This window comes from Phaethon aethereus (assembly GCF_964289735.1).
Source record: "Phaethon aethereus genome assembly, chromosome: 14".
Classification (NCBI taxonomy): domain Eukaryota; kingdom Metazoa; phylum Chordata; class Aves; order Phaethontiformes; family Phaethontidae; genus Phaethon; species Phaethon aethereus.
In genome coordinates this window covers 3557960-3575643 of record NC_138590.1, presented here as the reverse complement: position 1 = coordinate 3575643, position 17684 = coordinate 3557960, and the positions used below count along the sequence as shown (strand labels likewise).

The window sequence follows — 17684 nt, the reverse complement described above, 5'->3', positions numbered from 1 at the left end:
ACAGATGCTGCCTTAATCATGGTAACCATGTGCAAATAGCAAATTAATTCTGCTTCTGATGGCTGCCTCGGTATGTTTAACTCTTTCTGTACCTGAGCACTCACTATTTCACCTTCTGAGAAAACATAACAAGATGCGTAGCTGATTTTTTTTGAAATACAACAGAACTGAACAAAATGCTGGGAATTGTTCTACTTCCTCCAAGCCACTGGATGTTTGCAGAATTTTGTTTCAACAGTTTGTTGTTTTAATATTCTTAAAAAGAACGTGCACATACATACTTTGCAGAAGAATAAGTATTAACAGCTGTCTTGCACATGCTTCTAGTATGTGAGAAAGGATGCGACAAAAAAGGATTGTGGTGAAATTTTCTGGTTTTCCCCGTTGCACTTACTTATTTTCCCCTTTTCTGCTCGAGAAGACTGTTAGAGATTGCTGCTTCCTACCTTTCTGTCAGACTCTTAATTAGCAGGAGCATGCAGTCTGCACAGCTGGGGCTTTGATGCCTCGCTCACTATCGTTTCCCACTCAGAAGATTTCCATTCATTCCGAATTGGTACCCAGCCCAAAGCCCTGGCTTCGCCCCGAGACCCTCGGCATGTCTACAGGACTCCAGTTTAGTATTCACTGGAAGAGATGCACTGATGCTCCCTCGCTAGACCTACCGGCTGCTGGTTGGAGCCATAAGGGAACGGGAGGAAGAATTAGCCTGTGTGTTTATGTGGCTGTGCTCCAGTAAATATTTTGATGCATCTGCTGCCAGCTCTGGTCTGAGGGAATCTACCTAGCATTTAAATTTTGATGGGGAGCTGTTTTGAATAATAACAGTGCAGCCGGCTGTGAGTCAGTGCATGTGTGTTGACTTAAAAAAAAAAAAAAAAAAACCCTCAAAGCTGAACGCTTGCTGAACACTGAGCTGCAGTGCTTTGCTTTTTCCCTCCTCCTTTCTTCTTTTCTTTCTTCTCTTGACTTCCTCTGGTTTGTTTTGTTCTTGGGGGCATTTTGCTTAGATTTTGTTCACTGGTGGGGGGGGGGGGAGGTAAGAAGAATTAAAAAAAAAAAAATCTCAGCCAGAATAAATCCTCCCCAAAAACTCACAAGTAGCTTTTGCAATGGGTGCTGTAATGGGTACATTCTCTTCTCTTCAAACGAAACAAAGACGACCGTCAAAAGGTAAGACCTCCTGTTTTGCTTTTTCTGTCCCTTCTGTATATTTGCTAGAAGAGAAATTTATATTAGGAAGGGAAGAGAAAATGAACATGTGCTACTTGCAAGTAACCCAGCAATGTTTATGTGAGGTGTAATTTGCAGAGGAGAGTGGGATGTGAGGTGGTGGAGGAAACGTGTGGGCATGAGGAAATTGCTGTGGAGAGGCTTGAGGGGTGAAAAGCTTCTGAAATATTGTAATCCTTCGTACAGGCGTGTATGAGGAGGAGAAACTCAGTGGCTCCATATGCAAAGTGCTTGCAGAAGAGACCTGTTTATTCCCAAATCCCATGCTTTGTAAACCCTTTGAGGAGGGAATAAAATGTAGATACTGAGCAAATTCTTCCCAACGCCCTGTGGTTGCTTTCTCAGCAAGTATTGTTCAAGACAGTGTTGCATATTCAGTAACCCAAAACCAAGTGTGCAGTAGTAATGATGCATGTTTTATAAAGATTATCAAGGGGGGGGAAATAGGATGTTTTCATAAAGAAGGGGAGGAGGAGAAGCTCACAAAAAGTGAGAAAGTAAGCAGCTATCCCAGGGATTTTAAGCCTTAAATCCATAAATACTGGCTGTGAAATGCTGATTTTTCAGGAGGTCTGGTTTGTGTAGCGTTTGCTTGAGATTTGCTCAATTTCCTCCAGGGTTAATTCAAAAATTCCAGGGTGCTGCTGCGCAGAAAGTTGAAAGCACTGTCAGATACATGTCCATACCATACAGAATGAGTATTGTTTAGAAAACAAAAAGAGAGAGCCTCTGTAACTTCAGCAAGTCTTTCTGCTATTTGGAGATATTTCCTGTCAGAACCTCTGTATTTAACAGTCTCTCAGTATTTCTAGCGTAGGTCTCTATTTCCACTGGATCTGTTGCTCAATTCATATATAGACTTTTGAATTGCGTGTTGATATGGATTTTCTAGCAATTTAAATTAAAAAGTGTCTTAGGAAATATCAAACATCAAGTAATCCCTCTAAAGAGAAATGGGGAAGGGCTATGCAGGGGACTTGATTGTGGCAAGTTTGTGAGCAAGTGTAAAATTCTGTGTTCCTGCTGTGAGATGGGTAGGGTAAAATTTTATATTAGAGTGTGTGTACATGGTTTACAGCTCACCTTTCTGTGTTATTGTAATGCAGCCATAAGTGTACTATCATCTGGGGTATGTATGATATTATTTATAATGCAAGCATAACTGTTTAATTGTCTAAGCACTGACTCACACCTGAAGCTGTGAGGGTCATGTTTAGGCTCAGTGAGGTACAGGAGAGCTGAACATGGTGCGCTGGGCATGGTGGCTGCTGTGACACCCAGGGGTATCTTATCTACTTGCCAGGAACCTGGGAGCTGGATCTGACTTCCACTAAATGTAGGTAATTTTTGGCTGAATGTATCTGTTCTCTACTACTTTGTTGTCTTGCGTTTGGCTCAACTCTCTAGCGAGTGGAAGAAATTGCTTTTTGTTAGAGTTCACTAGCAGTAAAAATGCAGCATCTGATCACACATTTGAACGTTTCCAGTGGGATTCAATCTTGCTGATGCCTGCTGGCATCCTCTTGGCTCTGATGTGTTATCCATGTGGTGTTACTGGTTAGTAGGGCACCCAGTTGGAGAGAGCAAGTTGGAAGAAATTCCTTTGATTTTCTTGGCTGTTTTCAAAGCCAGTACAGAATTTCACACCTTTTAGTCACTATTTATCTGGCAAGAAAGAGCGTTACAGAACAACACGGCTGGTTTCAGCTGACTTCAGCCAGTTCCAGATGTTCCCCTAGACTGATGCCCAGAGGATCCCCCAGATCTCCAAACGGGCATGGCAGAGCCATGTTTGCCACACGTGCCCCTGGGCTGCTTGGCAGTGAGCACCTCACCTTCTCAACAACAAAACACTAACTTGTTCCCTCAGCATCTCCTCCAGCCCCCAACCATCCTGGTGGCCTCTGCTGGACCGTAGTCTAGTGTCTGTCTAGTGCTGGGGAGCCCAAAACTGGCTACGGCACTCTGGATGCGCCCGCACGAGTGCTGAGCAGAAGGGAAGGAGCACCCAGCGCTGGCTGCGTGGCTGTGGATGCAGTTCGCTGCGGGGGTTGCCTTCTCTGCCACAGGGCACCTTGCTAATGATGCCTGGGTGTAACTGCTCCGTTTGATATCACAGCATCTATCTTTTATTGGGTAAAATGTTTATTATCTATTTTATTATTAAATTATAATCTCCTGTTTTTATTATCGTATTTATCTGTGTGTTCGTTTGAATATTTCTGGATTTATGTAGGAGTGAAACACTGCCGCTAAAACAAGGGCTTGAAGTAATAGTTAGAACAGGGCTAGATCCACACCTCTGCAAATACACTGTTATCTTGGTAAATGTGTGCTTTTCCAAGTAGTTTGAAGGCAATTTTTATACCCTTTTCTAGCTTGGCCACTCACGCATGTATCTGAAGCTACGTATCTTTGGTGTAATAAATGAAAAGCAATAACCGTGCATGTATATTGTTTTAAGAACAGGTAAAAGAACCAGGTCATGTCTAAAGCGAGGCGTTTCCAGAGCAGTTAGTATCAGCAAGCACGTCGAGGATCCTGGCAGGCTGGGCTCAAGCGGCCTGTGCTGAACCCTTCCAGCTTCAGTGCAGGACAAAGCTCTGCTTGCACTGCTCCCCCTCACACCCTGCTCGTGGCCGGATCTGGGGCACTGGCAGTGGGACTGGTGGCTGGTTCGGTTATTCCAGCTGTGAGCAGCAATGCTAGAGGATATATTGTAGCACTGAATACAAGAGTTAATTCCTTGTTTCAATGAAAACGGGGAGCCTAAATCAGTAAAGGCAGGAGTAGCACAGAAATTGCCTTGAAGTTGAGAGCAGTGGTCGGTGAAGTGCAAGACCTTTTCCCTGGGAACAGACTGTGTTGTGGGTTTGTAGAGAAGGAGATCATTCATTTGGCTTGAATGTGAAAACTTAATCCAATATAACTGAGCATTTTGTCTATGCAGGTTATGAGCCACACACCCTGTCCTGCGGGATAAAGATTTCTACTACTTAGATTTGCAATCCTATCAGTAAAGCTGCAGAAGCTTTCCCTGTTTGCCAGAGTGCCCCTGGATGGTCCGTGAGATTCGTGCTGTTTGCTTCGGTAGTGGCTCGGGGCAGATCTACAGATTATTTGTACATTTCATTAGAAATTACTTCCTCTGATCTCCTCAACTGATGGCATTTTAACTTAATTTGCTGTTGGGATTCTTCTCGTCTGCCTTTTCCAGCATTCTGAGTTCACCTGGTAAAAGATAATACCTCTTTCTACCACGTTTGCTTCACTTGTATCTCAGACCGGCAGAGCTGCGCAGCATTCCTGGGGTGCTGGTGGAACCTGGCTGAGGTTGTGGGGGACAAGCTGACCATGAGCCAGCAATGTGTCCCTGCAGCAAAGGCGACCAGCAGCCTCCTGGGCTGTGCCAGGCAGAGCGTCTCCAGCAGGTCAAGAGAGGTGATGCTTCTCCTCTGCCCAGCACTGGTGAGACATCCGCCGTATCTGCTGCTGGGCTCCTCAGTACAGGAGAGATGGGGACTTACTGGACTGAGTCCACTGAGGGGCCACAAGGAATATTAAGCGATTGGAGCACCTGACATACAGGGAGAGGTTGAGAGAGGTGAGACTCTCCAGCCTGCAGCAGAGAAGGCTCAGGGGGATCTTATCAGAGTGTATAAATACCTGATGGGAGGGAGTAGAGGTGATGGAGCCCAGACTATTCTCTCTGGTGCCCAGTGATAGGACAAGGGGCGATGGGCACAAATTGAAATACAATAAACTCCGCTTAAATATAAGGAAAAAAAAAAAAAATGTTGTGACGGTGACTGCACACTGGAACAGGCTGCCCAGAGGGACTGTGGAGTCTCCATCCTTGGAGGTACTCAAAACCCAACTGGACAGAGTCCTGAGCAACCTGCTGTGGTTAACCCTGCCCTGAGGAGGGGGTTGGACAAAGACAATCTTACAAAGTTTCTTCCAACTTCATCCACCCTCGGGATCTGGGATTACTGTAACTTTTGAAAACCCTAAAGATGTCTGGGAACAGGAAGAAACATTGAGAGCTCAGTACAGACCAAACACCAAAAAGCTGAGAGGAGTGCTTGGTCTTCTCTCAGTATGTTAGCAGTTAGCGTTTAGATGCAAGATGAAGATGGACTTGAATTTCAAGTTGCTTGTATATCCTGCAGCAAACATAGGCAATAAAACAACAAATGAGTTTGGGGGGTGGTGGTGAAGACAAAACCACAACTAAAAAGCAGAGGGCCGGTGTGGCAATTAATGCACACACAAATGCATCTCTGGTTTCAACTAGATGCAGAAAGAAAATTTTTTTTTTCATGTGTTTTTACAGTCTGCAACCAATCATGACCAAATCTGTGGCTAGAATTGGCCATTTCCATATTCGTCATGGTAACGTTCGGATTAACAGATTGCTAAAGCAGGGAGAATCTCTTGCTTTGACTGCTTTCCGTACCTCCACAGTAGTGGGGATGGTTATGCTGCCATTTGTGGGCAAATTCAATTACAGTAGAAAAAATTGAGGAGTAAGGGATTAGCTATGTTTGCTCTTATTTTTCTCTACCTCCTTCCCACACCACCCGCCAGTGAAAGTGAAATATAACTCAAATATTTCTCAATACCTGAATCTTGTTGGCCTTCGAGCTACAGGCCCCAGCTCCTACCCTGACTGCACCAGCAGAAAGCAGCACTGCTTTTAGCTGGGAATCTGAGTCTGCTGAGTATGAGTAACCATATTTTGATCCAAGACCACCCAACCCTAAACTATCGAGAGGAGCCTGGTGCAGTTGTTTAATTTTGCAAGAGCTAACAGCAGGAATTCACTTTGCTTAAAATGTCAGTTATGCCATTTTTATAGTGACTAATTTCTAGACTTTGTATTGAAGGAAAGTTTGCTTTGAACTGGCTTATTGTTTAAAAGCATCAGATTTTATGTCTGACCAGCTGTATTTTCAAGTATGTTACTTAGCAGGAAACTGCTCAGCACTGCATGGCTTGTCTGTCTTCATAAGAATATCTGACTGACCTGAGCTCCCAAGATTGTCGGCCATGGCTGTGCCCTTTCAATCCCCTGCGCTAGAACAGTCTGTTCCTCTGCCCAAAAGGAGAAAAAGTGGTTCAATAGTGTTTCAAGGAGTCGGTCCTGTTGAGCCCTAGACCTACAGCTGCAGAATGGCCATGATAGATTTGGGCAGGGGAGCTGCGCTGCTATTTACTTTGCCCAGTACATACCATTACAAAATAACATTTTTGTTAAACTGTGTGTGGAGCTTTATTCTCAATAGGCTTTTGAAATTCAGCCGTGAGGAGCGACAGACTTGCCTTTATCCCTCAAAAATCTGTTCAGGTTTGGCAGAAAGAAAAGCTCTGAATGTTGCCCTTCCCTTGCTTCTGCTCCTCAGAGAAACTTGACAGCCTGCTAACTATTGTGAACAAATGTGTGTGTCCTAAAGACTTGGACAGTGCAGGCCTGTGTCCTGGGTATTTTGTTAATAGGGAGAAGTTCCTCGGTATCCCACCCGTTTTCTTTCTAGAGCAAGGAGAGCATCCTTCCCCCTGGCTGGAGACCTGAGCCTGCAGGTGCTTGAGTGAATGGACGAAACGGCTGATTTAGTCTCTCCTGGCAGTGCTCAAGAGCCAGTACATGGCACTGACATCTCATTTTCTCTCCCTAGTCTTTTCTGATCATCATCTGATACCGTCTGGCAGGTCAGGTACGTGGTTGGCTGCCTGCACTGAAAACTGAGGGTTTGACAGGCAGTGCTTTTGTAGGGAATTGTTTTCGTAACCGGTATACAGAACAGCACTCAGCAACAAGACTGTTTGATGTAAGCACTCAATCAGAAGCAATTTGGAAAAATTGTGATGACCAATAAGTGCTTGTCAGAATATGCCACTTTGTGTGAAACATTTTAGTTCCCCTGAAGTGCAAAAAGAGGTGCCTGGGAGGCTGCTTGGCGTCGCAGTAGCCAAACATCCCAGCCGCATGGCTGGGACGCATCTGCGATGGGTGGCACAGAGGTGCGGAGCTGTTTGCACCCTGCCTTCCCGTGTCCTCAGCAACCCTCTGCCAGAGCTCACGCAGGTGTGGGGTTTGCTTCAAGGTGGGTAGGATTTACAGACTTGTCACTGCTTCCATTCCCCGCTCCCGTATCTTTAAGCCAAAATTTCTTTAGCTCCTATGCAGTCGCTAGCTCTAAATTTCTTCCCTTGCCTCTTGCCTTGTTTCCTGCTTGCTTCCCTATACAACTCCTGGCAGCGAGGCAGAGGGATCACAAATAGCTGGTCTTAAGAGTGGATAGCACTGATTACATTAAAATAAGCTCTGTGTGTCCCCAATTGCTTCCCACAGACATATAGTGCCTGCCTGAAATGCTGTAGTCAGACGCAGCTTGGTGGTGTGGAATCAAGAAAAATGGATGGAGGAAAGTACATTATATAGTGTGTTACATGTTATGTTGCATTAGCTATGTGTGTGCTTACTTCCTGCCCTTGGCTACAGGCACTATGTGCCGCACTTTGTGCACATCCACACAGAGCCATGAAATCCCACCACAAAAGAGGTGATTAGAGACTTCAGCTTTGCATGCCAGTAGGCTGCTGCAGTGCTTTGAAGTTTCCAATAATCCAAAAGGGTAAAACAGAATATTTTTTCCAACTTCCAGCCTTGGTAATCTTCCAACCTGTATCATTAGCAGCTCTTCCAGTGTGAATTACTGGATATTTGATGTTTTGGAATGGGCACTAGGAAGCCCTTGGATTTTTGCGACTGAACATACTTAACGCTGTAGATGTGAAAAGCTTGGAACTTAATACTTAGCAGAGATTTTGGCCAATTCTCAGCTTTGCAGTGGTTAATGTCACCAAATACGTAAACAGGAGTCAGGGTTGTACAAACTTTTTGAGGAAAAACTTGTCTATAAAAAAGCGGACTAAGGTCAACCAAGCAAGTTATAATGCTGATTTTGGTCAAATGTGAATGGAAAAATCAAAATGTTTTATTCCTCCACTTATAAACCTACAGTCAAAACGTTTATTTTGATCTTTATTTAAGCTTTATTAAAAACCCTCAAGATTTAAAAATCTTTCAAAAATTAAGTTTGTTTTTTTATCTGAAATGTTTCTTTAATCAAAATTGATATTAATTGTGGTTATTCACCAAAACTTTCCAAACACTTTACTGGCTTGTAATTTTGTTGTAGTTTTAGATGTGAATAGAGAAGTGTAACTGCTAAAGTACTTCCTCCGTTGCAGTGGGGGACAGACCTGGGCATTTATGTCAAGTCCTGAGTTTCTTATTCAAAATGATTACCCAGAGAATGTAACGGCACAATGATGCAGAAAGTTTGGCTATCTGCTGGGGGTCTCTGAGTCACGTCACCGCTCGCACCGTGGCTATTGGCAAGGTAAGGGGTATTGCATGGCAGGGGTTTTATCCAACTGGGAAATGCAGGTTAGAGCGATATGGTACCACAGCAGCATTTCTAACCAAAATATATTTAGCGTTCCAAGCAAGGTAGCTAATTTTTCCCCTTTTGTTCATTCTGAGATGCCAGAGGGAAGGGGAATAACTGTTATTGTAAGATGGATTGTACTTGGCAAATCAAAAATGATTAAAAGTGTAAACTGTGTCCACACTTTCAAAAATGAGGGAAGCCATGCCCAGATATCTCCACTCTGGGTCTGTGGCTGTCACTGTGGGGTGATGTCTTTGGTCTGGACTGAAAACATACAGATAAAGTTAATTTCTAACTGCATTCATGAAAATGGGGGTGTCCCTCGTGCCGGCACTGCTCGGGACAGGGCGGGCCTGAAGAGTTTGAACAAACCCCAGTAGAAATGAGGTGAGGTTCACAGGCAGCGAGCATGGCTGGCGGGGAGGCTGAATCGTGCCTTCAGGCAGGCAGGGGGGCAAGCTGGCGGGGTGGGGGGGGGGCAGCTGGCGGGGCGGGGGGGGCAGCTGGTGCGGCCTGGCTGCGGTGCGGGGAACTTTTAAGGAAGACATGAAGAGGGTAACAGAGCCATCCTTTCCTGGCAGAGCCCTGCTACATCTGTTTGGCTTTCCTCAATCCAAACATTACTTTCCTGACATATTCAACAACAGCAGCTCTTCACACACACACACCAGTGTTTGCTTTTGTCTTGCTCCATGAAAACCCTCCTCCCCCAAGCTCATTCTGTGGGCGGCTGACTGGGAACCGCCCAGACTTCCCATAGACGGCCACAGCTACGGTCTCTAAAAGCCCACGGGTAGGCACAGTGCATTTCATACTGTGGCTGAGAATAGCTAATGGCGAACGTGGTTGTGAGGATACGTGTTGTCCTGCTGGAGGCGGGTTTCTAGGAAACCCGAGAGATGCCAGCATCGTTCTGCTGAAGGGTCCTTGGTTGAAAGGGAGAGTGTCACCTCGGAAGGGGGGAGGCGAATCACGACATGCTAGAGATCAGTACCGAACATCATGGGCTTTTAGTGCTCTGACAAAAGAAATGTTTCTGCCGGTCAAAATTATATTCAGGAAAATATGGATGAAACAAGCCATGTTCACAAGATGTGGCCAGTTAGAGCACAGTTCCAGAAGCGGAGCTCGCATGTGTAGACAACAGTTCTAACTTTGCCTGCCTGCAGCTCAGGGTTGAGCTCCCAGGTACGTTTTCCCAGGCTACTGTTGCTTCCTTCTAGTGAGCGATGCTACACATCAGCCTTATAGATCTTTTTTTTTTTTTTTCTTTTAATTATCAGCTGAAACCTCAGGCAGTGCCCCTGACTTAGCACATCAAACTGCATGAGCTGAGGCTTGCTCTCTGCAGGGTACAACACACCCCTGTGAAGGGTAACGCTGTTAGCTCCCCAGCTGCAAAATGTCAGTCTTTGGGGGGAGAATTTTGCTTGGGAAAACTCTCTCATCCTGTGCAGGTGAACCCCGTGATGCAGTGGGGAGCATCAGCACCCCTTTGCTCTCTTAATCCTCACAGTTCAAGGGACTTGGGCACTCCTGTCTGAACTGGGAGCAGCTCATGAAAAGAAAAAGTGGGAAGCAGGAAACTTTTGTGTCAGTGCAGAGAGGACTGCTGTCTGCTAAGCCTAATAAGCCAGGGTAATTGAATTGGCATACTGGTTCACGTGTTTCACTGGGAGAGTTGGACGTGACCCCGAACTGTGATACTAGCGCCCCAGGAATTGAAAGCATGTCCTTGTGTGGGTCTGAATCCCTGTAACATGGTGTTTGTTTTTATCTAGCATTTTAGCATGTGAGCTGACAGAAGGTCTAGTTTGCAGTCCTGTGCATACAGAATTAGCCAGGCTGCAGGCATCTAGACAAAGAGCTGCATTAGGGCATGAGGAAAATCCTGCCTGGGTGTACATTTGTGCGTATTGAACGATGGGCAAAGGCAAACGTGTGCAGTTCTGCAAAGGAAATGTGGTCCCACAAGGTCCATGCCTGTCTGTGTAGGCAGCAACCGGACCTAGGCACAGAGCAGGTTAGGTGCTGGGACAGAAAGCCAACCAGAGACTGTTCTTTCGGGAAAGTGCCTTTCATTTCCAGGGCTTTAAGGCATGAAAAAGGGCTATTTCCAATAGCAATTTGGCATCCTCTACTTGGCAGAAGTGAGGACATTACAGCTGAGCTACTATCATTTCTAATCATCTCTGCGATGGGGCACTGGGCTGCACGTGGCTCACCACAGCCCTCCAGGAAAGTTCGCTGTCAAACAAAGGGAATTTTCTGATCAGGCATTTTCTGGGCAATGCCATCAGCTATAGCACTTTACATGGCTACATTTGCATTTTTTTTAGCTGATGCTGCCTTTCTCCTTCCTCTGTCCTGACTATTGATGGAGGTAAAGTACTTGCAGTTCAAAAGTTCGTACAGTGCAGGAAAACGGAGCACTTTGTGCTTTCCTGGGGCGCTGGCTGTTGCTGCTGTTCAGCAGTGCACAAGAGGGAACGCAGCGATGAGCCATTTTGAATGTCATCCACAGTCCAGCTCGGATCTGGGTGAATGGTGTGTAAGTTAAAATGTGATGCTGTATTTGCAGGAGCAAATGCACGCTTGTCTTCTGTGTACTACTGGTTTGTAAAAGCTCCATAGCAAATTAGTTGTTAGACTAAAAGTTTGGAAACTTTCTTTTACCCCGTGGAGCTTGTGAGATGTTTTGGAACCTCTGGAAACACTCTGACTTGGAATGAATTTTGTCAGGTCTCTTTGCACTGTTTGTTTTTAGCAAAACTGTGTCCCTTTTAGAGTTGTTCCCTGAAAATTATTGATAGGGGGGAATTGGCTGGTAAATGTTCTTAACCTCCATCTGGATCAAAACCAGACAGACAGAAGCTGCCGGGGTGTGAAGTTAGCAACTCTGCTCCATGATCCCCACACTGACTCTGACATGTAGGGCTCTGCTCACTGCGCAAACACAAAGCCTCCCCTTTTCTGCCTCAGCTGCTTTCCCTTCACTCGCTTTCCGCTCGGGCTCCAGCAGCGCTGGAGCAGAGGCCGAGCTAATGGCCCTGGCAGAGCCGGGAAGCGCAGGTGCAGCTTTACTTCTCTGCTTTAGTATTGCATCTGGCATTTCTGAGGGACATGCTCCCGCTTGGAAACCGGTGCCCTAAAATGTTCTGCAAAGTGTATAGTCAGGCCCTGTATTTCCATTTAATATGCCTGAATTATGTGTGTAAAAAGAGCTAAACAACTATAAGCAAATACTAGAGCCATTTGCATTTCTGGTAACATTTTTCACCTGCAGGAATATTTCAAACTCCACTGAATTCCTGAAAGAACAAGAAGTGAGGAGCGAGCCTTTGATCATCTCCCTGTGTTTCTGTGACGAGGTAGTTCTCTGCAGAAGCCCGTAGAAATCATGCTCATTTACTTAGTGGTTGTGTTTCTGTCCTGTTAGCCACAAATGTAAAGCAATCTATTTAAAGAGCTTCACTACCCTATAAATCAAACTCCTGAGGCAGGATGAGGTGGGGACATAGCCGCAGGAAATCTGATTCCGTCTGTGCTTTCCCTGTGACCGGGCGCAAGGCTCCGGGTCTGTATGTCTCAGCACCTGCTGCTCTGGATTTGCTGGTGTGAGGTTCGGGGAGGTGATGCTGCCCAGCCACAGAGCGTCGGCACCCGTGGTCATCCTCAACAGCTTGCTGTCTGTTTTTGTGTGTGATAACTTTTACAGCTGTAGAGTTTTGCCTGAGCTAATTGCTTGTCACTTGCCTGCTTGCTGTGATTTAGTTTTATTGTATTTTGTTAAGCGTTACGAGACAGCTCCCAAGCATGTGAGATGTAGGAGAATGTGAGGTCAAAGCTAAGGCATCGTTATTCACGATGCAAGTGCTGTTTTCCAGTGTCAGACAACACAGAGACCACCTTGCCAAGGACCACGTGAGGTAGAGGCTGTGCACGTGGATTTGCTGTGGCCGGGGCCATTGGCTCAGGAGCTCTCTGCGGCAGTTGCCAGTGGCGAAGGGCAAGGATGACATGAAGCAGGTAGTCTGACACAGCGTTCACCTGCAGAAGCTTTTTATTGTGGAGCAATGCTCCCGGTCTTAGCTAGTAGTCACTGATGTTATGTGACAGCGATAGGATGGCTGGAATAACAAAGGCTGCTTTTGAAGAGCATGTCCCAGAGTCATTGTCTTCTCGCAGTGTTACCACCTGCTTTGCTTTCTGCCAGCAACTAGTAGATTTGACGTTGCTGGTGGTTTCAGGGCTGTGGTTCGAGAGGCTGACAGTGCTGTGGACAGGCTACATAATACTGAGATAGCTGCAGGCATAGGACTCTTCCCAATGTGGGCAGGGAAATGCTCATTCCCCATCCTGTCATGGGAGTTAATGATCCTTTCCAACAGACCAGAGAGTTCATTTCCTCTGTACCTCTTCAGTTAAGGAACTCTTTTACTGGATATATGGACAGAAGAGAATAAACCAATTTAATCCTTTGTAGCTGAAGGAGCTCAGGGCAGTGTGGTTCCTCTTGTAATACTGGCAATTAAGCAACATTGCGGTGGAACAACTTGGAACATCTCCCATCCTGTGCTGTTCTGTACCAGGTTTGGAGGGACAAGTGAGATGCCCTGAAGGATGGGTAGGAGAGGCTCCCAGAACGTGATGAATAGCTGGAGGAAGGGGTTTCCTGCAGCGACATTTTGAGACCAAGGGTAGCTGTGGACAGTGGATGTAGGGCACCAGTGAGAACATTTGTGGTCATTAAGAAGTGGGAATGTTTGCGTCCGTCCTTTGGACGGAGGGAGAAATGGACAGAGAAAGCTGGGAACCTGCAGAGCCAGGCTGGGCCATGTGTGCATGGAAATCAGCATCACCTTCCTGAGATCTCTGTCATTTATCAGAAAATACTGTATGGAGCGAACACAACTCAGCAGTAGCTGCTCGAATCCTCGTGTTTTCAATTCTCTCTGTGTCTTGAAATGTCTCCTTATTGTGATTCAGGACAATGTACCCTTAGTTGAGTTGAAGTTACTTCAAGCTAATTGACAGTGTGAAGTAATGTACATTTTCTATTCTCTTCTTGTTTCCTTGATTTTTATGAGTCAGATCTCTGCTGCTGTGAAAGGTGGTGTGAAGGAATCTGCAGCTGGGAAGAGAGCAGCTCAGACAGAGAGAGATGGAGACTTTAGTGTCTGTGCTAGGAGAGACAGCAGAGCAGAGCAGGAATTAAATCAATTCTTATGAAAATAATACTGAGTTGGTTTCTAGGTCTGGTTCCCAGAGAACAATGCATTTGTTAATCGAGTATTTCTTATACTAGTAAGAGATCCTCAAATTGATTTGCATTTCACAGTCCACATAAATGTGGAGACGCTGCCAAAATTGTCTCTTTCTCTCCTCTGTTTTCATTGTAAGCATTCCAGAAAATGGAGCAAAACGCTTGTCCCTGCTGTTTGGTTCTTCGTTTCATGCATATACATTTCTGGGACACGCGTTCCTGGAGCATGGAGCCGAGTGCACACGCCTGGAGTTTCTGCAGGCTCGTATAGCTTTGAAGAAGAGAACCTAAAGCGTAAGTAAGATACTAGTGGAATTGAAGAGAATTTAGAGGAACAACAGTAGAGATTTTAAATTCCCGTAAATAAGTTCAGTCTCAGAACCAGAGATGAGTGTTCACCTGCCTTCTGCTTCCGTCTTAGAGATGTTTATTGGACTGCAGTAGGAAAGGAGATATTTACAAGATGAAACTGCTCACAAATGTGAGGAAAATCACTTATGTTACTGTTTTCTGTTGATGTTCATTGTAACGCAGTTTGCTGTTGACATCGCATTGCAGAAGGGATTTATCGGCAAACAGTCTTGGGTGCTAAACCTGCTGACACATGGCAGTGTCGGGGAACGCTGTAAGTAAGTTGGATAGCTTTATTTTTGTAGCGCTCTAATTAGTCACCCTTAATACCTCCATAAAATAGAAATGCAGATTTGTAAAATCCAGCCCCCAAAATCTCCCTGCTTCCCAGCTGGAACATATGTAGGATTCTCAATTTGAACATCTCAAGATGGCACATGTCTTGTTTTCCCTGAGCTTCAGTTTCTAAACTTCAGCAAGTATAGGAACAATGTTAGCCTGCCTTTTACAGCATCCTCCGAGTCTAGGAGAAAAGTTTGAAGGCATGAACTAATTGCCCAGGAACTTACTAATTCTTGCAGAGCTTAATTCAGCCTGGAAAGCTTGGGGCTGGCCCTGCCGCAGATGCAGCTCTCTTCAGTGAGTCTCTTCCCATTTATTCTGGAGTTGCGTGCGTTGGTATTGCAGGTGGGCAGAGGGAAGATGAGCATGCAGGTTAATTTACAGGCTCTTGCTTCCCTTGATGGCAATAACCTACTTCAAGGAGTGGAAGTCTGCACCTTCCTCCAAGTCTTTGCAGAGGGCTGGGAAGGGATTTTCTCTTGCCACCTCCCCGGGAGCGGGCGCGCGGTGCGGGGCGGGTGCAGCGCCGGCCTGCCCGGGCTCTCCTCCTGCTGCTCCCTCCCCGTGCCCCGCTGCACGGGGACTGCCCAGCACCCACCAAAGGCTCTCCCGGCTCAGGGCACCTGCCCTGAAAAGCAGCGTCCCGTTCCCTATTGATCGGCCTGAAATGCCGTATACCACTCTGTCGCTTTGGGATGTGTGGGGGACATGGGGCCCTTACTTAGCAGCCAGCTTAGAAATCTATTTACATTTCAAGCAGTGGAAACCTTCTCTGGCTCAAGAGGGGCTGAGTGGGGGCCCACGCCACTGATTTTTCAGGTTTAGTGCGGAAACAGTAGCTAGAAAGCAAGGAAGAGGCTTGTACAAGAACAAATGGTGTGATCCTTGTTCTCTGGGTAGAAACTTACTCTGTTCGAGAGCTTCCCCTCTAGCAGCCCCTGCAAGTTCCTTTAAAGCCAAATAGGCCATCTCCTTCTGTGCAAGGGTGGCAGGCAGAAGTAGGACAGGGTTTTGTCCTTTTGAACTATTAATACAGATCACAGAAATGTACCAAAAGATATGGAAACTTTTAAAAATATGATTAAACTCTGGAGATCATTTATTTTTTTTATTACAGCTAATAATGTATTTGGTGTAAAATGCAAGGCATGTTTTGATATCTTCCTTCCCTGGTGGAAAAAAGGGCAAAAGGGAGAATCCAAATTCACTCTCAGTTAAAACCTCTTGAACCTTAAATGTCTTTCTTCCCTGAAAGGTACTGTTTAAAAAGACATTTTTCTTTTCTAAAGCCCAAAGAAAAAAGAAAGTGTGTCCAGCCCAACTGAGCACACTGCTGCTGTCTTCTGAAGGAGTTTTAGCAAGTGTGTGGGATGATAAATTGCCCAACATCAGCCTTGGCGCCTGTGCATGGTTGAAGAGGAATACAACTTCACTCTGATGTATCTTTTTTTTCCCCCATGAGACAGAAATCATCATATCAGCTATTTTAAAAAGGCTTCTGCATGTACAATGTCTATATGATTTACAGAATCATTTAAATACCTGTAGATACCAGCTCTCTGAGAAATTTTGTCTATTGTGACTCACATCTTATATTGTAAATTTATCTGTAATTGTCATCTTTCACTGCAGGTTCCATAAAACTTAAAATATTTTCAGTAATTAATTGTAAATATTAACTCTATTGTCAGCAGCAAGAGTTTGGATTGTTTTGTTGTGGGAAAGTGGGAGGAAGCCACTGTTTTGGCAAGTGACAAGTAAATAGCATATCATTAAAAGCCAAGTGTTGGATTGGAGTCATTAAGTCCAGTAGCAGCAGATGTTCAGAGTCAAGTTCAGGGGTGAGTTTCTAGTTGGTAGGAGGCAGCTGTGCCGCGTGCGTGTGTGAAATGCAGATTGGTGTTCCTTGGAGAAAGCTTCGAACCAGACCTCATGGATTTACCCAGACCTGTGGAAACCTGAAGGGTTTTGTGCTGCTCGCTTTTCCGAAGTGTCTGGCAAGTGTTTCTAGAGGATGGGTTCTCCAGGAGATTTCCTGCATTAGCCTATAGGGGTTTAGCCATTGCCCGGGCAAATTGCATCAAAGAAAAAAGTCATTAAACCACTAAACAAAATCTATTTTGAATTTGTCCAGTATCTAAGCACCTTCTGCAGGGGATGCTGACAGGGCTCCTGCCCTGCCTCGTTGTGCACACGCACGTCTCCTCTCACAGCTCCCAACCCTGCTCTTTTCTCACTTACCCTCCACAGGATCTGGGCGGCTTCGTTACCGGCTGTGTTCTTCCGCGCTGTTGTTGCAGGCTTTTGGCAAAAACAAGGGCTGCAGTTTGCTAAATGGATGAACATGCTGAAAGCTATTGGCTTTCCCCACTGACTTGTAGGCATGTGCACGGATGTCATACCTTACAGCCTTTTTGTTGTTTTCATGTACAGTTTGTGCTGAATGCAATTATCGCCTATGCTTAATAAATAATTTTGGTATAAATTGTAGACTGCCTGCCTAAACAGATTATAACTCAGTACTCCTAAATACAAGTACCTAGCAGCTCTGCGATCAGCATGTTATAGAGAAAGCCTCCCAAATGGCAGGATGTGTGGGCAAACGTTTCTCCTTGTTGCTTGTCAAACTACGATGCATCCATAGTTTCACCTTAAGGAAAGCAACTGCGTTGCCTGAGGCTGTAAATACCATCCCTGCTCTTAATGGTCTTAAGGATACTGGCATGAGGTGAGTTCCCTGGGTACCACTGCGAGGTCGGTGAGATCGTTGTGCATACAGCTCAGAAAACTGCTGATGTGCTGCTTAGAAACTGAACCATTTTTTGCAGAGAAAGATTATTGAATTAAGGTCATAAATTTATAAAGTCAAAAGCAGATTTTTTTGTTTGTTTAAAAAAACCCTCTTGCCTTAATCCAAAGATCTTGTCTACCTGTACTATAGCTTTTGTGGTGACAAATGTTTTTAATCTTTGTCCTAGTTTGTAGCTTTTTCTTTTTTTATTTTAATCAAGTATGGCAGGAATAAGAGTGAT

The 17684-nt window shown here is 45.3% G+C and overlaps 1 protein-coding gene across 3 annotated transcripts in view; it reads left to right on the top strand.

The window, feature by feature from the left end:
• The window catches only part of KCNIP1 (potassium voltage-gated channel interacting protein 1), a gene marked incomplete at both ends in the record, with an annotated part of 437431 nt that overhangs the window by 163102 nt on the left and 256645 nt on the right, over positions 1 to 17684 (top strand). For 2 of the 3 annotated variants that reach the window (XM_082006256.1, XM_082006254.1), the window contains one exon: positions 450 to 1173. The exons of the other annotated variant lie outside the window; for it this stretch is intronic. In XM_082006256.1, coding sequence (XP_081862382.1) covers positions 1113 to 1173 — 61 coding nt within the window. Of the gene's footprint in view, positions 1 to 449; positions 1174 to 17684 lie in introns of those variants that run through there. 3 annotated transcript variants of the gene reach the window in all.